At 38.5% G+C, this 26524-nt stretch overlaps 1 protein-coding gene across 3 annotated transcripts in view; it reads left to right on the top strand.

Annotated features, from left to right (window-relative positions):
• ano10a (anoctamin 10a) overlaps positions 1-24872 on the top strand; it is a 65436-nt gene extending 40564 nt beyond the window's left edge. For all 3 annotated transcript variants that reach the window (XM_043688721.1, XM_043688719.1, XM_043688720.1), the window contains 4 exons: positions 2011-2202; positions 6546-6674; positions 14519-14635; positions 24236-24872. In XM_043688721.1, the coding sequence (XP_043544656.1) occupies positions 2011-2202; positions 6546-6674; positions 14519-14635; positions 24236-24319 (522 nt within the window). In that variant the 3' untranslated portion in view covers positions 24320-24872. The remainder of the gene's footprint in view (positions 1-2010; positions 2203-6545; positions 6675-14518; positions 14636-24235) is intronic.
• Positions 24873-26524: the final 1652 nt, after the last annotated feature.

Here is a 26524-nt window from a genome sequence, read left to right as displayed (position 1 = left end):
GTAACCACAAGTTCTGGCTTCAAGCAGTTCGCTGCCTAAAGGCTTACCTCTGTTTTGAATGTTTGGCTGTATCATTAATTACACTGTGCAGTTTAATTACAATTGGTGATAGAATTGTCAGTGCTTAGAGTGAAAGCTACTTCGTGTGGGTTTTGTGTTCCAATATATATTTAACAAATCCCAGTCATTAAAAACAACAGGAAGTGTTGTAAAACAAATAGTAAATTGTTTACACTGAATGGTCTAGTGAATCTGAAGAATCCAAACTTTGAATTCCGTCTGTGCAGAGTTTAAATCCAGATTCCCATGGCTTGTTACCTCAGCCTTTGGTGTTATGAATTATTTACATTTTTTTTTGCAGTTGAAGGTTTCAAAGCCACCTCTTTAAATTAATCTAAAACATTCAAATTGGACCAAACCAGCAAAAAATTCAAGTACGAGAAAGATTGAGTCCACACCTGCTGCAAAGTTCAAACAATGACATAGTTTGGACTGAAATTTCTGCCTTTTCTGTGTGGTTGAGCTTTGAAAATAATAAATGAACAGAAAGACCATATGTCTATTTTTACCAATCCCAAAAGGTCTCAACACCACTGGATATATTAGATTAAAAGAAAAAGCATTCAATTTATTTGAGTTTATAAATAGAGGTTTGTGGTATAAAGAAAAGGAACCATGCTTTAACTTTTTAAAATCACTCTAATCATAGCTGGAGTAATGTGGATAACTCTGAATACACTCATTGTGGAAGTTACCAAAAGAAAGTTACAGATGCAATTTACTAGGTATGAGGAAGGTTTGGCAACATTGGAACTTATTTTTCTTGAACCGGAGAAGGTTAATGAGTGGCCAGTTAGGCATTAGGTGAAAGTGAGGACTGCAGATGCTGGACGTTAGAGTCAAGAGTGTGGTGTTGGAAGTGCACAGCAGGTCGGGCAGCATCTAAGGAGCAGGAGAGTCAACATTTTGGGCAAAAGCCCTTTCGGGCAAACGCCCTTCTTCAGAAACATCGACTTTCCTGCTCCTCAGATGCTGCCTGTGCTTTTCCAACACCAAGCTCTCAGCCAATTAGACATTGTCAGGATGAGCAAATTTGATAGAGAGTAATTAATTCCCTTTTGAGTGAAACAATATCCAGAAGCCATAAATTTAAAACCATTGGCAAAAGATCTATAGAAAAGTTGTGATTTTTTTCAGAATTGTTGGGATTTGCAGTGTTTCTGAAAAAGTGGTGGAAGCTGATTTCAAAATAATTTAAGGGAGTTGGACCGGTACTTCAGAGTGAAGAAGTAAGTTACTAAAAGTTGGGATATGGAACTAAACATGTTTGCTTTTTCTTCCAAAGTTTTTGTTGTTGTAAGATCTCAAATTTAAATAATCATATTAATCTTCACTGCTGTGTTTTTTTTCCCTGAAATCTCTCTCTTTGATTTCTTTTGGAGTATTGGTGGGCATCTGAATCAGAAATTCAGATTGGACTTTTGAGTCAGAACATCACTTTGTTCAAATCCCATTTCAGAGACTTCAGCATAAAATTTAAAGTGACGTTTGTAGTACTGCACTGTCTGCAGTAACGTCTTTCAAATGAGACATTAAACCAAAAGTATGACCTGTCCTCACTGTTTGATGCAAAAGGTTCAACCCTTCTATTTTGAGGAAGGTGCTCTGAGCAATACTAGTCTCTTAATCGGTAGCACTAAAGCTAATCTGATGCTTTTTTCTGATTGTTACTTGTGGGAGCTTTCTGTTTGCAAATTGACTGAAGCACTACCTACAGCAATCATCACAATTCCAAAAGTCATACCTTCATTTAAGGCACTTTGCAATGTCTTGAGGCTATCTGCATCTGTGTTGTGCTTCCTCAGTACTGTACTGGGAATGCCAGCCTAGATTACATGCTCAAATCTTGACTGGATTTGAATCCTTTTTTTCTCAGTGGGAGTGTTACCCACTGAAACACAGTTGGCAGATCTTTATTCTGTTCTAAATTTGTTTTCCTCTTTCTCATAGGGAACATTTGATGATTACTTGGAATTGTTCCAACAGTTTGGCTATGTCAGTCTTTTCTCGTGTGTTTACCCTCTGGCGGCTATATTGGCAGTTTTGAACAATATCACCGAAGTATTTTCTGATGCCCTGAAAATGTGTCGTGTCTTCAAACGGCCATTCTCCCAGCCTGGATCTGATATTGGAGTCTGGTTGGTAAGCAGATTCTGTTTGTTCTATTTATATTTTCACTTGCTACTGAAATGAAAAATATTTTAATCATCATAACTGCCAGGTGACCATCTCAGTTTTCTTATACTTTAATCTTGAAAATGTAGGATAGAACTCATTTTCTATCAAAAGGAAATCTTGTTAACGTTTGAAGAAATTTTCTCTGTATTTGACAGTGACTAACCCCAGAATTATATTTTGAGCATTTTCCTGTATGAGGTGGTGATTATTCCTGTTGTTACATTTTCAATTTAAGATTACTTTTACATTTTTTGGTTCTTTTTTTTTCTCCTTGTGTTGGCTTTGGTAACTGAGAGAATATTTATTCCATATGTTCATAAGTAGTGGTTTTATATTTCTACTTGACTGCTATGATCAAATCCTTTTCATAGAATAGTCCAATATTTCTTCAATAGCAATGCCAATGCCAATCTTGTATCATTGAGCAAGAACAGTCCTTTGAGATAGAGAATTCCAACGATTCACAACCCTCTGAGTCGAGAAAATTCTCTTTTATCTCAGTATTAAATGGCTGATCCCTTATCCTGAGAGTATGCCACCTCCTATCTGAGATTCTCCAAATGGGAAGACAATTTCTCATCATTTATCCGTCAATCCCCCTCATAGATTGCGATGTCACTGAAAGCTAAATTCCAAAGAATATTAACCCATTCCATGAAGATTTCTCCTCATTGGACAATACTTTTATCCTAGGAATCAGTAGTGCAGTACCAGAGTTCTTAGTTTGCATAGATATAACAAAAATAAATGCATAGTTTGGGCTAATACTATTAGCCCAGATTGTGATTGGGATGAACATACAGAGCTCATTGTGAGCAACTGGCAGCAGTTTGAACAAATGGCTTCAGAGGAAAGGTTACTTTGATTTATGAGCAGAGCAAGTATCAACAAAACTCTTCAAATAATCGGGCTGAAGAATCATTCCTGAGATTTTCACAGTCAAAATGGGAAACATAAATGAATATTTATGTACTAAAAATGAAATAATGATTTAGAATGATAGACTGGATTAAAAGAGGAGGAAAGAAAATAACTTTTTAAAAAGTTTTTAAATAGCCAACTCCTTTTAACATTTAAATGAATAAGACTTGACAGTTGTAAAAAAAAATGACCAGCAATATATCCATCAGTCTAATCTTTTATGGTGTCTGTAGGGAACTGGTAGGCAGGTTCCTCAAGTCCATGCCATTGAGCAGCACTGTTACAATGCAACCTGTGGAGTTGAAGGGGTATCTCTCACACCCTGTCCTATGTTTCTCTTTTTTAAACACACATGTCTCAATGCTGAAAGATAGTGTCCAGTTTATTCCACATTAATAGTAAAATATCTGAGCTAATGTATTATAATGTTTGGTTAAACAACAACTAACTTCAGGAAGAAAGTATAATAGGATAACACCAACCCATGTGATGCAACACTGTTAATGTAGCAAAACTTTCAAGTGTGTTTCACAGGGATGTTATTAGTCAAAATTGACAAGTCACATAAGAATATATTTGCATAGGTGACGATACGTTTGGTCAAAGTGTTAGGTTAAGGAGCATGCTGTAGGAAAGAACTAAAAAGCAAAATAACGAGTAAAGAATTGCTCTGATGATAGTGTATGATAGGCTCAACTGTAGGTATTGTATCATTACACATTTTCCAACTTGAATGCAATTGCCATTTTCATTGGCCCAAATCAAATATACTGTATTTTTTTTTAAAAACTTTACTTTGGGCTTATAGGAGCTCTGACAGTGATCACAAACTAAAGATGATACAAAGATTGGACAGTTTGTAATGGGTGGGCAAGCAAGCAATCAAGAATAAGACAAACCTGATAAACAACTACACGGTCCTGTCCCCATTAGTCCAAGAACTCCCCACCTACAGAATAAGACAAACCTGATAAACAACTTCAGATGGAGCCTTCTACAACAGGCTTATTTTAAAAATTAATGTTTTACTACATCCTTAAATTATACAGTATCTACTTAGACAAATCTTGCTATGTAGACCAATCTTATGAAGAAGACTAAACAAAATGGACCGTTCACCAACCATGTTGAAATGGTGGTGGCTGCTCTGAAGGACTGTTAAGGTCACATCTTTAATGTAGCCTTACTTTAGTGTGCAATATCTCACCCATGAACTACACCAGTACCAGATGAATAAACTGAAACACTGTAGACCATTCTTTCAGCTTTGTTACCATGGAATCATACAGCACAGAAACAGACCCTTTGATCCAGTCCAGTCTATGCTGAACATAATCCCAAACTAAACTCGTCGCACCTGCCTGCTACTGGCCCATGTCCCTCCAAACCTTTCCTATTCATGTAGCTATCCAAATGTCTTTTAAGCGTTGTAATTGTACCCACATCCACCGTCTCTGTGTTGCCTGCATTATTGTGCAAACAGACACCAGCATAATAAATCCAGCATTTTTATATGTGGTAAAAATCTTTGAAAGTTTGAACTTTAATCCTTTTTCAATGTGCCTTCAGAGTATACTAAAGTTCCTTTTTTAATTTGCTGTTCAACATTTGCAGTTGAGAAATGTCATTTCCTCATGGTGTGATTTGACCAGTTTTAGTGTAGATAATGCAGACTATAAAAATAAAATATTCCTAATCAAAATCCTAGTCGTGGAACGAGCTATCTTCAGAATTATATTTGTTGAACTGAAAACAACAAATGCTGGAGATCACAGTGAGCCATGCAGCATCCATGGAGAGAAAGCAAGCATTTAGATGACTCTTCAGAGCAGAAGTGAAGTGTGGAGGGGGCAGCATTTATGCTTCCATTTTTTTGTTGGGGGATGGTGTGAGGTGTAGAGTATTGGGTGAGAAAATATGTTGATGGTAGACTAAGTGAATAGAATGTGAGAATGGCAAAACAATAGTGTGTCTATCTACCAGTCTGGAAAGAACCGACCGTCCCACTGGGGTGGGGAGAGGAGAGAGGATATGGTGAATGTAACAAATAAAGCTCAAAAAAAGGAAGGAATGGGAATGGGTTCACAATTTGAAGATGTTGAACTCCGTATTAAGTCCAGAAGGCTGAAACGTACCAAGTCTGAAGATGAGATGTTGTTCCTCCAGCTTGTGCTGTGATTCACTGGAGCACTGCAGCATGCTGAGGACAGACATGTGGGCATGCAAGCAGGACGCTGTGTTAAAACGACCGGCTACAGGAAAGTCTGGGTCATGCTTGTGCACTGACTAGGTGTTCTGCAAAGTGGTCAGACAGTCTGCATTTGGTTTCTCCAATGTAGAGTAGGCCACATTGGGTGCAGTGATTGCAATAGACCAGGCTGACCATTAGACACACCATTGTTTTGCCATTTTCACATTCTGATCACTTAGTCTGCACTATCAACATTGTTTCTTCCCCAGCAATCTACACCTTCCTGCTTCTTTCCCTCCCGTCCCTAGTAGTATAGCATAAGTGCTGCCCCCTCCACACTTCACTTCACTTCAGCTCTGAACAGTTGTCTAGACTCTAAACATTAGCCTGCACTCTCTATGGATTCTGTCTGAACCCCCTGCAATCTCCAGCATTTGTTGTTTTCAGTTCAGATTCCAACATCTGCAATAATTTGCTCCCACATTGTTGAAGAAATGAATTGGTCTTGTTGATGTGTTACCTGTAAATTATTCAGGTCTGCAGATTATATCCTTTGTTGAATCTGAGCTTAATCTTTGAAATGAGGAGAGTCCACCAATTAAAATTTCTTGTGTTCATGATTCAAATCGATCATGAATGATGGTCTGTGGGACAGTCAGGAACCTCATTAACTTGGACTACAACTGTCTGGAATATTGCCAATGCAGGTACTGACTTTGAGCCTAAAATTCCTCTTTCACAATCTTAAGTCTCAGGTGTACAAGATCACACATGTCTTTAAATTGCAAGGTTATACAAAAAGACCTAAAATATAGAACTAATAACCAAATGTGCACCTTTTTATATAATGTGGAGGAATTGATGGCCGGCATCCAGAAATTCTGCGGTTTTGATTGATCAGTTTTGGAGCTGGAAAATTTTCAAAAACTCCTACTTGGATTTAAAATTTCCAGAAGATTTATGATGTATTAGTAACTTTTGAGCCTTTGATTATCTTTTGATAAGTATTTATTTTACTGAAAATCTTTGTTAGGATTTATTTCTGGGCAGGAGAACTCCAATTCCCATAGAATATTTATTTAAAGTACCTTGGTAATTGATGTTTCAAAGTAACTTAAATGCAAATTTTTTTGATTTAGTATTCTGAGCTTTCATTGAATATTACTTGAATTGAGTGTTTTTTTTTGTTTTATAGCTGGCTTTTGAAACAATGGGAGTTATTTCAGTGATGACCAACTGTGCACTGATTGGGATGTCTCCCCAAGTGAAGAGTTTCTTTCAGGGAAAAAGCATAGAGCTTGTCCTATTAATTGTGGGTGTGGAGGTATGTTGAAACATTTGTACTTAATGAACTTTACCTTTTTTCCTACAGCCAACACACACACACACGCGCGCACACACACACACACACCCCAAACCCATCAAAACAAAGTTTACTCTTTTGTGAAAATAGAAAGTGTTGGAGGAACTAAGCAAGTCTGGCAACATCTATTTCAAATGGGAAATGTATTGGACTCGAATGGTTAACCCTGTTTCTCTTTCCAGAGTTGCTAATTTTAGGGCACTTTCTGCTTTTACTTTGGGTCTTGAGTATCTGCAGTACTTTAATTTGCATGTTTACTCTGAAACTTACCTGTGAAAGAACTGAGACCCACACGTTGAATAGTTAGGTTTTTGGAATTTGCACCAACTTATTAGCAAGTACGGTACATTTAATTTGTGTCATGATTTGGAAGAGCTGGTGTTGGACTGGGATGTACAAAGTTTAAAAAAAATCTCAACACCAGGTTATAGTCCAACAGGTTTATTTGGAAGCACTAGCTTTTGGAGTGTTGCTCCTGCATCAAGTGGTTGTGGGCATCTGAGCACAACCACCTGGTAAAGGAGCGTCGCTCCGAAAGCTAGTGGTTCCAATTAAACCTGTTGGACTATAACCTGGTGTTGTGTGATTTTTAACTTTCATTTGTGTATATTCAGAATATGTTGTCTGTACCTGATCTATTTCATTTGCAAAACTGATTCAGAAAAGTTTTGTTTCTGATGCTAAGATGCAGCTTTATATGGAGTGAATTAAATAATCTATGATTTTTTTTTCAAACAGCTTGATTATTTGGACACTAAATTGTGGCAAAGGAATGGGTAATACTGCTAGGCTTGCCACATCTGTTAATTGAATAAAATAAACTCAGTATACGGTAATACATCAAAAGCTCAATTAGTTCAAGGGGCAAACTTTAATGGGGTTGATAGCTTTTAAAAGTGATAATGGAGGAAGTAATTGGGCCATACAACTTTTCACGACCTGCAGAAGTAAAATACTATATCTGCTAGAAATTTGAAAGAAAAATGCACACGATCACATGGGCATATTATAGTACAGGTGGAGGCCATTTGACTCACTGTATCTGCAATGGTTCTATAAATGTGAACATCATTACCTAGTGCTTCTCCTGACTTATCCTTGCATGTTATCTCTATCCAAATAATCGTCCAGTGCTGCCTTGAATGTCTCAATTGAACCAGCCTCCATCACACTTGCCAGCAGTGAATTCCATACCATAACTACTTGCTGTGTGAGAAAGCTTTTTCTCACATTGTATTTGCTACTTTTGCAGATCGTTTTAAATCTATGCCCTCTCGTTCTGTGTTTCCTTTATGAGCAGGAGTTTCTGTCTACCCATTCTTTCCAGCCAGCTCATGATTTTAAAAACCTCTATCAGACCTCCTTTTAGCCACCTTCTCTCCACAGAGAACAGTCCCAACTTCTTCAACCTATGCTCAAAACTGAAGTTCCTTCAACTGTAGAATGGTTCTTGTAAATCACTTCTGCACTCTCTGCAATGTGTTCACATTCTTGCTTATAATATTATGCCCAGAATTGTAAGCAGTATTTCAACTGAAGTCTAACAAGATAAAGTTCACTATGAATAAATAAGAAGTACAACAAACAAGGGTAGGACTTGTAAAATTACAAGTACGGCCTTGGGTAGTGTTGTAGAACAGAGGGACCTAGGGGTTCAGGTACATAATTCTTTGAACTTTGCGCCACATGTAGACGGGTTGGTTAAAAAGGTGTTTGGCATGCTTGCCTTCATTGCTCAGTCCTTTAAGTATAGAAGTTGGGAAGTCATGTTGAGGTTGTACAGGACATTGGTGAAGCCTCTTCTGGAATACTGTGTCTGGTTCTAGTTGCCCAGTTTTAGGAAGGATATTATTAAGCTGGACAGAGTTCAGAGGAGACTTATCAGGATGTAGCTGGGTATGGAATGTTTGAGTTGTAAAGAAAGGCTGGGATTTTTTTCACTGGAGGGTAGAAGGTTGAGGGGTGATCTTAGATGTTCATAAAAATAATGAAAGGTATAGATAGAGTTAATAGTAGTTGCCTTTTCCCTGGATGGGCGATTTCAAGACTAGGTGCACACTTTTAAGGTGAGGAGGGAGAGATTTAAAAAAGATGAGCAAACTTTTTTTAACACAGGGTGGTTCCTGTGTGGAATGAACTTCCTGAGGAAGTGGTGGATGCGGGCATAATTACAAAGTTTAAAAGACATTTGGATAAGAAATGAATAAGGAAGTTTGGAAGTATGGGCCAAGAGCAGGCAGGTGGCACTAGTTTAGTTTGGGATTATGGTCAGCTTGGGCTCGTTTGACCGTTGTCTGTTTTTGCACTATATGACTCTGACTGTCTCATACAAGTTCAGCATTACTGCCTTACTATTGTACTGTATGCCATGATTAATAAAGCCAAGGATACCGCTTTATTACCCACAGCTAGATCTGTTGAGTATTTCTAGCACCTTACGCCTTCCATCCAAGGTTATTAAAGGAAATAGGTATAGAAATGATCATCATTTTCCAAAGACCTCCCAAATATGTGAATTATGCTTTTGTAGTTTTACAATTCAAATCTTCTTCAATTAGTTAAGCAGAAAGGGAGTGACTAAAACTTGAGGAAATAATCCTGATCAGAAAATAAGGCTGCCACTGAAAAGGACAAAATAGCTATGTCAATGGGCACTATTTGTGTAGATTTCCAGAAGAAGTTTGATTAATTTCTGCTTAATTATTAGGGGAAATGAGAGTACTTGAATTGGAAGAAACCTTATAATATTGTTGATAATTGTTCGGGATGTAGGACGCAAAGTTGGGTGAAGAAAATGTACTCTCAGAATGCAATAGGTGTTGTTTTGGGCCTTACCTTTTCATAATCAATGTCAACAGATTAGTTGAAAGAATTTAGACATATATTCAAGTTTATGGATGACATGATATTAGAAAGCAACATAAGTTTTATAGTCTAGAACAGCAAGTCACCATGAGGCATAGACAGACTAAGTATATTGACAAAACTGACAGATGAAGTCCAATGTGGAGATTATCCACTTTTAGATCTAAGCATACATTAAAATGCGCTCCCAGTGCTAAAAAACAATATGCAGAAAAGCAAGGAGATTCAGGTATGATCATGCCTCACTGGAATAGTGCAGGAAACTGAGCCACACTATTTGCACAGTCATCACAAAAGTTAAAACATTTTATCAAAGTATGCATTTATGAAGTGCCCAATTTAACTGTCAGATCCAGGCTGACAAAGCATGGACCAGGTTTCTGTACTTAACAAGAACAGCTCATCTAAATAGATTCTAACTACAGATGAACAATTACATACTGTCAAACTGTGTAATTCTATAGTTAAAATTCTAAGCTCCTTATAAATTCCCACACTGTCACAGGAGAGGAAAGAAAACTGGAAAAATAGTTCAATGGTTTCAGTCCACAGCGTTTGCTGAGATGATCCTTTTGCAATCCAGCATTTTCTGTTTTTCGTCTCTTTTTTTTTCCAGATTATTTTCACCACCCCTTCTAAGAGGTGCAAGTAATTGGTAAACTACTGCAAAATTTCTTAAATACTAGTTAATAGCCACTGATAACAGCAATAGGTAAAGGAAAATAAACTGTCTTCCTTCAGGTTTTAAGTATTTTACTGGAGAATAAGACAGCATCTGCCTTTGCAGCAGTCCAAAGGCTCCTGCTAGTCTTGTGCACACCCACAAGCTCATCAGACATTCAAGATCCAATCAGGTGGTTGTTTTCAGGCTGTTGGCCTCTGTCAACCACAACTTGTCATCAATCATGCTGCCAACAAATCTCAGTTGAAATCGCACAAGCATACACACCCCTGACACCACATCTACGAACAGCTTCCCCCTGTGCTAGGACAAAACAGCAGTTTTGTGTAAACGTGACTTACAATGAGTGTCCATAACTTTCTTTTAAAGAGTTCAGCAATTTTTAAAACTGTCCTTTTCCCATTTCAATCCATAGCAAAGTAAAAAGATCATCTTCGCAGTACCCAGGTACACAAAGCAAATGCTTTTAATGTATGAAAGTAATCAAAGAAGTTAATGGTAGATGTTAATATTGTACTCAAGGGAATTTTAATATTAGAATTCTGCTTCAGTTTATCGAGCCTTGGTCAGGTTTAGAGTGCTATTTGCAGTTCTGCAAGCTCTACCTTTGGAAGAATATTGATTGATTGCCTCCACTTGGAGAACAACAAGGTTCAAATGGTTAGATACTGAAAAGTTAGTTTCACTACTGGGGAAATACAGGGGAATTGGCATAAAGTTAAAATAAGGACACTTCAGGACTGGAATGTTCTCAGTGGAATTATGGAATTTTCTCCCCTCAGAAGGCTATAGATACTGCCAACATAAGTTTCTGAGAATAAGATTTACAGATTTTTATTAGGTAAGCATATTGGTCAAAAATGGTCAAACCAACTTACTGTTCAATTGAATGGTGGATTAGGTTTGATAGGCTGAATTACTCCTGTTTCTTCACAACTGACTCTGCTTTCATTTCTGGATACTGTCAGGCTGAAAAATAGTGTTCATAATCTCAGTTGAGACATTTAACAAGTGGACATAGAAGACCCCACTTAACAATTCAAAATCATTAAAGTTCTCCCTGGTGTCTTGACAAATATTTATTGCTCAACGACCATCATGGACAGACTACACAGTTATTTACAGCTTATGAAATCTTGAGCCCAAAATAGCTGCCAGATTTTCTTATTACAGCAAGCTAGCCATCAAAAGTACTCATTACATCTAAAGATTTTGGAGCATCCTGAAGTCATAAAAGATGCCAGACAAAAGTACCTTCCATATTAAATCAATGTGAAACTGTAGTAAGATGGAACCTCCAAGAAAATCTAATGCTGCTGCAATATCAAATATAATCTTAAAAAAGCACAATTTAGTCCAACACAGTAAATTCCACCCCCACTCCCCACCATTTCCCTATTTTGTAATTGTTTGCTCAGTAGCATGTTAACTCCAGCAGAGGGTGTCGTGGGAACACTATCATAAAGCATGTAACTGATCAAGTTTTACTGCAGTGTGGCATCCACAACTGCATTAGTAAAACTTGCCTTTGTAGGCTTTTGCGCTTTCAGTAACTTAGTTAAAAAATGCAATTTGATAATGTTGTAGTGAGCATAAAGATTACTTGCCACACACTTGTCAGTTGCACATAATGCGAAGCACAGCTTAGTGTCCTAATAGTAAATGAAATATCCTTCACTCTGCTACAATATGATGGGAAATCAACATAACAACTTTGTCCTAATAATCCACAAAGTGCAATTACAATTACATTTTTGATCAAGTGACCCTCCAAGCTGCTATGTGGGTGATGGTTAGCTAACCAAATGTGCCATGGCAATTTCGAGCTATTTATAACCATTCCAATGTACTTTTGACTGCTCTGTCATCTATAAATTTAATCTCAAAACACTGTTTTCTTTCTTATTTCAAGTCCCATTCACCCACTACCAAGTTCTCAATGATCTGCATTGGTGCTCTCAATTTTACAATTCTCATCTTTTTGGTTTCAAAGACCTCTTGCTTTGTATATCTGTAATTTCCGCTAGTCTCTCATCTCTGAGGTATCTGAGCCTTTTTGAGCATTCTCAATTTTAATCACTTTGCCTCTGACTGTGTCTTCAGATGCTGGGCCTCAACTTCTTGAACATCCTCCCTAAATGTCTCCAACTCTGTACCTTGCTTTCATTTTTCTAAGTGGCCCATTCAAACCCTAACTCTTTGGCCACGCATTCAGTCACCTGTCCTAATACCACCTCAGTAGCTCTGTCAGGTTGTGTTCCAGTGCTTCTGGAAAAAATCTTGGATTGCCTTACGTTAAAGGTTCTATGTATCACAGGATGTAGTGTCAGAGGAATGTGGAGATAAAGGCAATAACTTAATACATACAGACAATTTGACAAAAAAATGCTGATTTTTTTTTCATTCATCTGGAAAGTGATAACACTACTTTTGAAATCTTTCATGGTGCTGGAGTGAGAGCCTGTTATTCAAGGGTGCTGAAGTACATCCATGTTCTGAAAAGCTTTTTATTTGGAGAACCTTTAGATATGAGGAGAGTGCAGATTTGTTTTTCGCTGGAGCAACAGAACAAGAGAAAATCTTAACAGATGTGCTTACAGTAAATAGAGGGGAAAATTACTCCCATTGATTCATGAATCAGGTACTCAGAAGGAGAAATTTTAAGAGTAAAGGGGTCCAGGAGTTATTTTTTAAGCAGAGGGTTGGTAGGCCACAAAATGTCCCCAGTGGAAGGAGCAGTGAAAATAAATCCATGATCGTTTGTAAAAGGGAAGATTTACAAATGTGTGCCTTTTTTTTTGGAAAAGGCTTTGAGGAACTGCCAGGGATATTGTTAGAACAGAAGTGAGACCAACCAGTCCTTCAGTTTTGTTCTGGTCTTCAGTAGGATTGATCTTCAGTCAGTACTTCAACTCTCTTTTTATGTGCCTTTGTTTCATATCCCTCAACACACTTAGCTAAACAAAAACCCTTTTGTTCGTTCTTCTTAAGTTTAGTTAGTTCTCAGTACCATAGCCTTTTTGAGGGAGTGAGCTTTAGGTTTTCAGCACCCTTTGGGTGATGAAACAGTTTTTCTGATTTTGTGGCTGAATGCTGTAACTTTAAGACTGCTCTGGGTCCATCCCACCAGAGGGAATAGTTCCTCTGGATTTACCCGATGAAATACATTTAGCATATTAAACATCTTGATTAAACCATCCTTCAATCCACATAGTTTAGAGTCCCAGTTTAGATGTAATTGGCTGACTTTTCTGATGTCAGTTTTATGAAATATTGTGGAGAGTATTATGAAAATACTGTCAATTTATTGTACAATTGTTTATCCTAATAGACATATGGCTTGAGGCATGCAATAGAAATTGCCACTTAAGTATAGAGGAAAAAATCTAGAAAGCGAATGGACATTTGTACAAAATGTTAACACTTCATTGTAAAGGTATCCAAAAGAAATCCATCAAAGTTGTAAATGTTTAATTTTGAAGTAAGCTCCACCGTGTTGAGGTTCGGTTCAAGAAATATGTGTTGTCAATGAGTAGAAGAAATGTCTTGCAGTTTAAGTCCAATTTATACAATATACAGCACAGTAACAGGCTATTTGACTCACTTGGTCCATGCTGGTGCTAATGGTCCTCCACACTAGTCTTCTCTCAGCCCTTTTTCTCCCCAGCCTGTCAGCACGCTGGTGTTCTGTTATTTTTTCTCTCCCTCACATATTGACCGCAAGTCCCTTTAAATACATTTATGATACCTGATGAAGGAGCAGCACCCTGAAAGCTAGTACTTTCAAATAACTCTAACCTGGTGTTGTGTGATTTTTAACTTGTCTCATCCACTCTGCATTGTAATTATTTCATTGGGAAAGTGGTTTCTCCAGTATTCACATTGGATTTATTGATTTAGCTTGCATTTGTAGTTCTTGATTTGGATTCCACCACAAATCATCTCTAAATTGGTCCTCCCAATCCACTTTGTTACTTTAAAGATATCTATCAGGCCACATGAAGAGAATTTATCTAGTTAATTATGCATGTTAAAAATATTGCATCCTTGGTTTTAAGTAGAGTAAGCAATCTCTATATCTCCCAAATATTATACTTAATGAATTTCTGAAATGTTTCCTTCAAGTCAACCTTGACATTGTCATTGTCTACAATCTGTGCACATTATTGTTTGGAAATGTGAAGTAATTATTTCTATTAATTATCATCCAGCATCATAACATTATAATCTGCTGTGTTTGTTTTTTCATGTTTTGAAGCATGTACTGTTGGGTCTGAAATTCATCCTGGCATTTGCCATCTCTGATATACCAAGAGACATTCGTAATAAAGTCGCCAGGCTGGAATTTGAGTCCATGGAAGCCCTCAAACAAAAGGTAAAAGAAAAAGAGGGTTTATTTAAGATAGCTAATATGAAGTTATTAATTTAAGAAGTGATGAGTAATTCTTCCTCATGAATTTCTAAACCATGGTGATGCATCTTTTGAGAGAATATTCCTTGTTTTTTCACTATTTTTCCAAGTGACTGCACTTTCCCATCCCATGTGGTCGACAATGCCCTGTAGCACATCTCCACTTCCCGCACTTCTGCCCTTGAACTCTACTCCTCCAATTGCAAAAAGGACAGAACACTCGCCCCCCCCCACACACCCCCCTATCAAGGGCCCCACCAACCTCTGGATACATCGCATCATCCTCAGCCATTTCTGCCACCTACAAATAGGCCCTACCACCAGGGATTTATTTCCCTCCCCACCCCTATCTGCATTCCGGAGAGACCATTCCTTCACAACTCCCTTGTTAGGTCTACGCCCACCCTCCACTCCTGGCACCTTCCCCTGCCACCGCACACCCACACCTTAAGTCAGGCAGCATCCGAGGAGCAGGAGAGTCGATGTTTCGGAGATAAGTCCTTCATCGGGAATGTGGAGGGGGAAGGGGGCTGAGAGATAAATAGGTGGGTGGGGCAGGGAGGAAGGTACCTGGGAAGACAATAGGTTGATGCAAGTGGGGGTGTAATAGTGATAGGTGGGTGGGGAGGGTGCACCACCCTCTTGACCTGTCCTACCTGTCCATCTCCTTCCCACCTATCCGCTCCACCCTCCCCTCCGACCTATCACCTTCACCCCCACCTTCATATACCCCTCTCATTCCCAGCTAAGTTTCCCCCAGTCCCAACTGTCTCCCATTTATCTCTCAGCCCCCCCTTGGGCCATAAGCCTCATTCCTGATGAAGGGCTTAAGCTTGAAACGTCGATTCTCCTGCTTCTCAGATGCTGCCTGACCGGCTGTGCTTTTCCAGCACCATACCTTTCGACAGGTGTACCAACTATCTATCAGCAACTCATGAGGTTGATTTTCCAGACAAAATACTAATCATTAACTTCATGTTTGTTATTTAACTGAATTGTAGTCTATATAGTGGCGAAAAATTGAATTTATTAATATATTAAGATTATTAATGCTGTCTAAATAGATTTGAGACCTAAATTTTAATGCGATTGCTATTTTACGGATGGTTGAATTCTTTTGATTTAGTACACTACTTACATTGGATTATAAAATGTAAAAAGCTAAGTATTTCCTTGATTATTATGAAGCAATGATTCATTTTATATCGCACCCATCACTACCCCAGAAGTGCTTTACAACAGTGCGGTCTTTGTTTTAGAGACATTGATTTGTGAGACCAGCATACCAGACAGAATTCCCCTGTCCATGGGATGCATGGGTAGCCGTAGGCTTTTTTTTTGTCTTTACCTGTGTGGTGCCTCAATTTAATGTCTCATCCAAAATGTCAACTTGAAAACCAATTTGACATGCAGTTGCAAAGGACCTGTATAGGCCACTGTACATGTAGATTCTGGCAACGTTTGTCATGTTACACAGTCAAAAATTGAAGATGTTGTCCTTTGAGCAAACAAGTACTTGGGAAAACATTTTTATGCAGGCAGGTTAAACTTCACAAATACCTCATGCTACTGGTGTTGACGCTTAGTAACTAGGGCCAAAATTTGAAAGAACCTGGAAACAATGACCAGACTTCAGTTTTGTAACATCCAAACCATTATTTGTTATATAGATTTCCTGAAATGTTGGCTAACATTATCTGATTAGTGTTAGAGTATTTACAGCACAAAAAAACCATTTGGTCCAACTGATACATGTCAGTGTTATGTCCTACTCAAGCTACCACCTGCCTTCCTTTATCTCACTGAATATATCCTTCTGTTTCTTTTTCCCTTCTGTTTTGATCTTGCTTCATTTTAAATATATTAATACTGGCTACTTCACCTTTCTGTATGGTAGCAAACTGCACTTTCTTTCTACTCTCCAGTAAATCAGTTTCTTCCAAATTACAAATGAAAACATCATCTATACGTCTGCACAATAATCTTAAAGATCCCCATTAGGTCACCCTTCGGTCCCCACATTCCAGTGAAAACCTGTTCAAACAGTCTTTATAAAGTGGAGCCTTACTTGGCTACCTGTTTTCAACATTGAAAAAGAAGTGTAAATGTAAGAACTGTAAGTGGCTCATGCCTAAACAACTGTTAGCTTTCAGTTCATATTTTTGCATGAAACTAATAAAAGTAAGCTCTGATTTCTAGTGTGGGGCTAAAACTGATTATTCCGCAAAATCTGTTATAATCTTTTTCATTGTCAGCTTTGAAAGCAAATTGCAGTAGTAGGTCATCATTTAATACTTTCAGCGCAAGGTTAGAGCTGCAACACACAGCTTATTGTCGAAGTGGTGTTTGTTATCCCAGTCACTCTCCTAATTGTGCGATCAAAACAATCTTGCTGAAAGTGGTATTTCAGGGATGGAAGAAGATTCATCATATCCTTTAAATGTTACAGCTCTCTGTCATTCTGTGTGAAAGTTGATATTTCTTTAGTAAACTTTCACTTTCAACCTTAGGTTATTCCTGACATCATCCATCTTGATTAGAAGATGATTAAAATTCAATACTTGAATTCAGTGGCCAGAGTTTAAGGAATATCAGTGTTTAATATTGTTTGGCAATTTGCACTTAGTACAGTCACAAACTTACATTGCAACAGGTGTGGTGGAGGCCAGGTAATTTGTAAAGTGATATTTTGCTTTGCACACATATATTTTTCTTGAAGTAGAAATGGGCTGTCCAATTAGTAACACTCAGCACTTGTTCAGGGACTGGATAAGGCCATTCAGCCTCTCCAGCCTTTTCTGCCATTCTGTCATATCAATGCTGATCTGCACCTCAACTCCATTTGTTCAATATCCTTTACCAATAAAAACACTTTTTTTTAAAACTTCAATTGATATTCTGTCAGAACAGCTTTTTGATCAGAGAAGGTTCTAGATTTCTACCACTGTTTGTGTGAAGAAATGTTTTTAACTTTGTCATGAATGACTGGGCTCTAGTTTTAAATTTGCACACCTTGTCCTGGTCACCCCAGAATTCTTTCTCCACATGCCCTTTCCTTTTCATCCCAGGTTAATTTGTAATTTAGCATTTTGTATTTGCTTTGCGAATTGCATATTCTCCAAACCAGAAGTCCTCATTTGAATTATATCCAGAATATGCTGGAGACATGCTGCAGATCAGGCATATCAATGGAAAGGCACAAAGATATTTAAGTGCTTTAAGTCCATGACCGTAATGGTTCAGGTCAATTCTGTTAAAAGTCTTTGGGATTTTTAACTCTTATTGGGGTGGCACAGTGGCTCAGTGGTTAGCACTGCTGCCTCACAGGATTCCAGGTTCAATTCCAGCCTCGGGCAACTGGCTGTGTGGAGTTTGCACATTCTCCATGTGTCTGTGTGGGTTTCCTCCAGGTGCTCCAGTTTCCTCCCACAGTCCAAAGATGTGCAGGGCAAGTGAATTGGCCATGCTAAAATTGCCCATAGTGTTAGGTGCATTAATCAGAGGGAAATGGGTCTGGGTAAGTTGCTGTTCGGAGGGTTGGTGTGGACTTGGTGGGCTGAAGGGCCTGTTTCCACACTGTAGGGAATCTAATCTAATCTTCTATCTCTACAGATGCTATTGGATCTGCTGAGTATTACCAGCATTTTTTGTCCTCATTTCAGACTTCATATGTTTGCACTGTTTGGCCTCTGAGTCTGAATGGTTTGGAACCACATTCTAACGTATCAACATTGTTTTTGTAATAGTGCTGATAGGCCAGCTGTATAAGGGTAAATTACCACTTGCAGGATCAGAGTCACTGCTTGGGAAATTCTAAGGGTTTGGACTGAATGATGACTGGATAAATCCAGCTCTCTCAAGCTTTGCAAAATTTAAAAATTGGACACTTGCTACTAGCAGCAGTAGACCAGGAATAAGATGGTGCATGCCTCCTAGTGGTCTGGGCACCTCCACTAAAACTAGCCAGGAATAATCTTGAGTTCTGTACCATTACCCTAATAGTGGGTAGATTGTGTCACTCTTAAGGATTAAAGCATATATCCAGAGAGATCACAAACAAAATTTAGAAATTGTAGGTGAAACTCAGCAGGTCTAGCAGAATCTGTGCAGAGAAAGCAGAGTTAACGTTTCGGGTCTAGTCACTCCTGTTCAGAACCTTGTTTTGTTTTCATTTTATTTTATCTGGATAGATCACTTGTATAAAGCAGCTTTTTTTCTTGGACATGGTTGTTGCTTTCAGAAGGACAAATTCAGGTTTGCAGTAACATGTGTTTCTAAACCACTGCCCCCATTGTTTTCTTGTGCTGGTTATAGAATGAGTCTAGTGCCATTGTACAAAACGTCATTCAATGTCAGCATTAAGTTATCATTCTGGCTGTTAAGATTGGAATTCCCATATTTAGATTCCCTTAAGGCAATGGTTCACTAACTTTGATTTGAAGGAGCTTTTGTTTCAAGTGAACTAATCACGGAAACCTCCACCCATCTAAATGAAAACATGTACAGTATTCATTGATGTGAAATTATTGGATATAAACAGTATTTTAATAATGCTTTTAGGCACACAAGTATACAGATATGAGAGGTTGTTTCTCACTACAGATTCTATTTTGCGATGGCATGAGTAAAGCATGCTCCATTTTCAGGCCCTGAATCTGTATTTTTATACCTTTTTTTCTTTTGATTTCAGTATACATAAATGTAATTTTTTAAAAAAGTAACTTCCTTCTCCTGAATGAGGCTGAGCTCATCTGGCTTCCTCCAGAAGCCTTGATAACTTCAGCTGCATCTGCTGATGTTCCTGCCACTGTCAAGCTCCAGGATGTGCAGTGCACTCTAAACTGGGACAGTCAACGCACACTGCATTGCATATCAGGTGGCTGTATGCACTTCCTGGATCCTACCTCCACTCGTTGGTGAGGAAGGGTCATTGCACCCAAAACGTTAACTTGGATTTCTTTCCACAGATGCTGCCAGACTTCCGAGCTCTTCCAGCAATTTTTGTTTTGTTTCCAATTTCCAGCATCTGCAGTTCTTTTTGGTTTTTATCTAATCATTGCTCATTTGCTTATTCTATTCCACTGTGTTCCCCTGCTGCCTCTTCCACTCTGCCCTTGGCAATCTTGGGGGGGTTTCCCACTCAAGTCAGGTCCTACTTATAAGCAGTTGCACATCATCTTTCAGACCTCCAGAAAATCTCTACAAAAATTGAGCACTCTCCAAGAAAGGCTATATTTTAATACTTATTAGAGCCACCATCTTTGGATTTTTAACTATACCTTACAATTATTGCCCAGTGTTTACAAAGACAGCTGAATGAGGCTCCCCATCAAAGTTGCGACATGTAGTTCAGGGCTTGAGAAGAATGTACTGTTAACTCAAGGATTTCTTTCCTTCCTTCTCTATAAGTAATATGCTGTACAGAGAAGCTGTCAACTAAAGGATGTAACCGGCTGTCAATTTACTTCGGATCTTGTTAAACGTTTGGAAAGGAAATTAAAAGGTTGAATGTTGACTATAGATTTAAAGGTGAAAATGTGTTACTGGAAAAGCGCAGCAGGTCAGGCAGCATCCAAAGAACAGGAGAATCGACGTTTCTGGCATAAGCCCTTCTTCTGGAAGGGCTATAGATTTAAAGGGACAACTATGACATTTTGAACTGATTTCTAATCTGAACATCACAAAATCTTCCATTCAACATGGTGAGATGCTTGTAAATTGCAAATTTTAGTTTTACTAGTGGCCAGAGCTTTGCCGAGTAAAACCACCTATGCAGGCTCTCGCTCTCCCTCTCGCTCTCGCTCTCGCGTAAAGGTTCTGAGATAACAGATACTTGTTTCATTGTAAAAGAACAGGATCAATCCTTTGAAGTCCAGCTGGAGGATGTAAGGAGATTAAAAATAATACACAGCAGCACATCTCCCTTGACCTTTACAGTAATCCAGAGACATGCTGTTTTAACTCACCTGGGAATTCTCCTATGGCATGTTGCTAGTGCTTACTCAGGGCTTGTAACTCAAAACAGCAATATTGCTCTTTGTACATTTACATGCAGAATACAATCACATATAAGTGGATTTTTCATAGCGTTGCTCACAGTGAGTAAGACAATAAGCTGCTTTAGAACAATAAGGTGTTAGCAGTAATTTGAAACGGCCACAGTGTTAGAAGGAATAGATGTGACTGGTTCTTTGATGGAAGGGAACTTTTATCCATTCTGACCTAGATGCATCTCCAGTCCAGTAAGTATAACTAGCTATGCTTTGATACCCTGAATATTTAGTCCCTATAGAGTCTAGGCTAATGCTTCAATTTAATGTTGAGGAAAACACAAACTTTGGATGAGATGCTAAGTGGAAGCCCTGCTTGCTGTGGTCATCAGTGTAAAAGATCCCACTGTTGGTCTCCTTGGTATATTAGACAATATCTTTACATAAATCAATACCACAAACAATGTTCAAATTGCTGTTTGTGGGAGCATGCCGCATGCAAACTGACTGTTATATTTCCTACAATATAAAAACCATGACACTGTGGCTGTAAAACACTTTTGAAATAATTTTTTAATGAGGTGTCCTGTGATTGTAAAAGGTATAATAGAAATGCAATTCATTTTTGAATTGTCTATGTAGTTGTGATTTCATTTTGACAGTTGCTATCCAAATTTTCTTTCTTTGAAACTACAATAATGCTTCATTAACCTGAATTTTCTCAAACCCCATTCAGTCTAAGTCAGTTATTGCCTTGGGAGAGAAAGGTTATTGGTGTGCATGGTGTATCTAGTGCATTTAAAACAGGGTCTGAAAATTGATAGAAAATTAGATTAGGATAAGCTTTTTCTTTAAATGCAATTTATGTCCTTTAGAAAAAGGCAATCTTCCCTCCTAGATCCATATATCTCTAGTCCCATACTCAATGCGACTATTTCTTAAGTAAGTTGCCTCAACTCAACAGTTCATGAAAGCTCATCACCACCTCCTTTAAAGTAGGAAAGGGCATGCCCATAGAGAAACACACCTTTTAAATTCGTTCTGTCTCTTTCAATACACATGGGACACAAGGAATTTAGTTGAAAGGGTCAGTTTGGCCATCATGTTGTAATTGGGACTACGTTTTTTTTTCAGAGAACTTACACTTTTTTTTAATTTAGGAAAGGCCTCAATAAACGCACACCCCACACAGACACCGAGCAGTGCATCTTGCTCTCTCTTTTCCACAACTTTCATAAGCATCCAGGCTGTGCCAGTGTTCCCTGGATAGCTGACCACAGTTACCACCCTTTGGACTTTCTTTTTAAATTGAAAGTGTGACCATGAGGTGTTTTTGTGTTTGTCCTACAGGAGTGAATTAAAATTAAAATAGATCCTAGTCTCTTGCTGTTAATTGGAAATACTATGACATTGTTCAAAAAGCTCAATGAATAAAAGGCTCCATATTGCCTCAGTTATTTCTGTAACAATCTTTTATGAAATGAACATGAACTTCCCATCCAATTTGATCATGTACAAACAAACCACTTTAACATGTGTACCATTTGCAGAAAGCTGTTCCATAACATTTTAACAAAACAAAGCAGATGAATCTATTTTAGATGTATTTGAGAAATGGTCACAGTATCAAATGTAATTCTACCATTCCCATGGGGATCAGTTTAAGTGACTGAGCATTGTATATCTGCTGTTTCTGTTAGTGATGAGAAATTGAATATTCATTTCGCAGGGGGATTGGCAGTGACTGATGTTTCACTAGCAAGACATTATCAAACTGTGAAGATACAATTTATTTGCATCATCTCAGCTATGCTTTTGATCCTGGCTTTTTAATAAGCTACGGAGGCGAACATAACACATACATCAGTCACACAGGATGGAGCTTAAAATAACCACACAGTCTGTTTCTTCACCTGGAAAGGTTGCGTGTAAACTCTGGGCTGAATTTTCACTGTTACCTCTGGCTGTTAGCAGATTGACTTTGTCTTACACTCAGTTCAACGGTAGTTTTTGGATAGGGTGTAAAATTGGACATTGTCACCATCTATTCTAAATCCAACAGTAAAAGTGAATATTTGCCTCTGAATATTAAGTTGTTAAATCACTCATTATTCATTCATTTTTAAACTTCTGAGATCTGAAATTTGAGAATCTGCTGATCTTAATTGTTGTTTTACACCGTACCATTTAAGTATTTATTTGCTTTCCTCTTTGAAAGCTGCATGTTTTTTAAAAAAAATGTTTATTCATTGGATATAGGCAGCACTATCAAGGCCAGCATGTTTGCTTTGTCCTTAACTGAATGGCTGGCTTGGCTATTCCAAAGGACAGTTAAGCCTCAACCACATTTCAGTGGGTCTGGAGTTATCATTCAGGCCAGACTGGATAAGGATGGCAGATTTTGTTCCCTAAAGGATGTTAATGAGCCGAATGGGTTTTTACAACAATCTGGTAATAACATGGACACAATTACTGAGACTAGTGTTTTATTATTTTGATTACAGACTTTTTAATGCATTGAAATTGTCAGTAGCTGTGGGAATACCTCCCAAAGTGTTCAGATTGTTACTCCAGCCTTTATTAAATAGTTATCCCTGTTCCACGATATTAACGTAGAGTCCCTACAGTGCAGAAACAGGCCCTTCGGCCCAAATAGTCCACACTGACCCTCTGAAGAGTATCCCACTCAAGCCCATTCTCCTACCCTATTACCCCTAACTAACACATCCCTGAACACTGTGGGCAATTTAGCATAGCCAATCTACCTAACATGTGGAAGGAAACTGGAGCACTTGGAGGAAACCCACACAGACACTGGGAGAATGTGCCAGCTCCTCACAGTCGCCTGAGGCTGGAATTGAACCTGGGTCCCTGATGCTGTGAGGCAACAGTGCTAACCACTGAGCCACCATTTTGCAAGAATCCTGCCAACCTGCCTCTATTCATTATACATCACAATCTGCTCAACTCTTGATTTGATGTCCATGGCCACATCCTGCTGCTGTTCATTCGATTCTCAGTCCAGAATATTTAAACGTGAGCTTAACTGGAAGCGTCTTGACATAGACTGCTTTGAAATAACATCCACCTCAATATTACAGTCAGTGAAATTGGAATCTTGTGTTCGATATCATGAGTGTCTGCATATGTACTGCAGAGCTAATTTCAAGTTAACCTTTTGTCCAAACATTGTTCCTACAACCTTAGCATAACATCCTTTATTGGGTCAGTGTAATGTTTCTATCCCTGATAGCAATCATCCATTCAGCTTGTGTGAGCAAGACTCCCACAAGGAAGTACAGTTTTGTCCTGTGAGCTTTATTCATAGGAAACTGCATTAAGAACTCCCAGACTTAATAAGTAATGGAGAGAAAATATTTTCATCCCTTAAAACTGAATGGTATTTGGATTAAAAGAAGAGGTGAAACAAATGTGTAGCAATCCATTGCACTATACATTACCCTCCAAGGATGCACTTGATTGTTGGTATTGACTACAATGTTGTAGTTAGTTATTAAGGTGGCAAAAACTTTTTTTCTGGACATGCTTTGTAAACATATGTTTGTTCCCACAGCAAATGAAGGAAGCTGATGAGTCCCTCAAAAAGGAACAGCAAAAGGATGAAATGAGAAAAGAAAACCAAGTCAAGAAGATTTAGTGTAAAGTGAATATGACGGACCTTAATCAACTTAAGCTATACACCAAAATGTATTATCAATAAGTAATGGGTGTGAAAAATATGTATTGCGTGAAAACTCTACAAAGCATGGTGCTAAATATAATCAATTCTCTTGTAAATTTATTCACTAATTCTCGCATGAAGTGTTACCATTTAGTTTATGCATCTAAAATATATAAACCTATTTTCACTGTAGAATAAAGCATTAATCAGGATGTGTGTGTGTGTATGTATGGATAACCAAAAGGAGATTTATCCCAGATGACCAACGTTTCAAGCGGACAGCTAGCAATTTTCCCAGTAATTGGCTACGTGCAGTGTGAATGCTCGGAACATGAGTCGGTAAAAATTTCAACTGCTCTTTATCTTGAATTTGTAAAAGATGGAATGATTTGAGATTTTATTTTTAAAAAAACTATAAATCATAAATACGAATACACTACTTGAACTTCTAGCACTATAATTTAGCAGAGTGTATTGGAGCAAGTGACTTTTAAATCAAACTGCTGATATTAAAGTCATTGTAAATTAATAATTATCTTACTTTACACCCATTTTTATTGACCAGCTTCATCCTATCCTGGTGGTAGCCTTCGGGTTCATGGGTTTTATATAATTTTTTTCCCCTACTTATGAAAGAGTCCAAAACTAGGGATCAGAAATATGGTAGTTACTAATAAATACACAATGGAGTTCAGGATAAACTTCTTTACCCAGAGAGTAACCAAGATTTGCAACTCACTACCACAGACAGGTTGGTGCACGTAGTATATGTAATTTTAAGCTGAGATGGATCAGCATATGAGGTGGAGAAAGGAAAAGCTGTGAAGTAGTAAAGTGGGAACTTGCAGCACTCAATTCTCTCAGGTTCAATTTTGATATTGTTATTAAACTTGATGAGACATGCTGTATCTATCTGCTGTGCTGACTTTTACCTAGCAAAGACTAAATGACAATTCTGACATTTTCCTCCAATTTCCCACTGGATCATGGACCCACCACTAACTATTTCCCCACTGTTTCCAGAGCTGTCACTGATTTCTTCCCTCTACAGTCTCCAAACTCTTAGTCCCCTGCTCTGCCTCTGATCCAAAATGCACAATCAGGATTACCACAGAACACCCATTGTTTCAGCCAGGGCAGCACAGTGGCTTAGTGGTTAGCACTGCTGTCTTAGTGCTAGTTCGATTCCATGCTCGGGTGACTGCGTGGAGTTTGCACATTCTCTCTGTCTGCGTGGATTTCTTCCAGGTGCTCCAGTTTCCTCCCGGTCTACAGATGTGTAGGTTAGGTGGATTGACTGTGCTTGAGAGTGTGGTGCTGGAAAAACACAGGTCAGATAGCATCCATGGAGCAAGACAATCGACATTTCGGGCATAAGCCCTTCATCAGGAATTATAGAGACCATACTATGCCTGAAACGTCAATTCTCCTGCTCCTCAAATGCTACCTGACCTGCTGTGCTTTTCCAGCACCACACTCTTGACTCTGATCTCCAACAAGCACAGATTGACTGTGCTAACTTGCCCATAGTATCTGGGATGTGCAGGCTAGATGGATTAGCTGTGGGAAATGCAGGGGCACAGTGATTGGGTTGGGTGGTGGGTCTAGTTGGGATGCTTTTTGGAGAATCAGTATGGACTAGATGGCCTGGATGACCTGCTTTCACACTGTAGGGATTGTATATCTTCTTTCTAACTCAATTTCTTCTCCCTTTGTTCAATCTTTTACACTCTTCATCCATAGTTCTTTCGATGACTCTGGCAATTTAACAGATTCCTTGCCCTAAGGTGTAACCATGGACAACTGTTTTCCAGTAAGGACTCTTCTGATCTCCTCCTAGTTTCTGTCCCCATCAGATATGTTAGGGAATGCAAGCTTCCATACCATCACTTCTGTCTTCTCTTTCCCTTGACCAATGATGATCTTCCTCCTCCCATTCACTAGGGATAATTGACTTCCTGGTCCATTCTATTTTTCACATTTCATGCTATCCTCTTCCCCTGCCTGATGGAACAAGGATAGGGAATCACTTGTCTTTATCTTGCATTTCTCTAACCTGCCATCATTTAAAAAAACCATTGCAATTCCACCTGCCATCATTTAAAACAAAATCTCACTAGTCCTCTACTTTCACCATTCCAAACAGCCTGCAGCCTCATCAACACACTGGTCCAGCCCTAA

The sequence above is a fragment of the Chiloscyllium plagiosum genome, chromosome 4 (genome assembly GCF_004010195.1).
Source record: "Chiloscyllium plagiosum isolate BGI_BamShark_2017 chromosome 4, ASM401019v2, whole genome shotgun sequence".
In the NCBI taxonomy this organism is placed as follows: domain Eukaryota; kingdom Metazoa; phylum Chordata; class Chondrichthyes; order Orectolobiformes; family Hemiscylliidae; genus Chiloscyllium; species Chiloscyllium plagiosum.
This window is presented reverse-complemented; position numbering and strand designations above follow the sequence as displayed.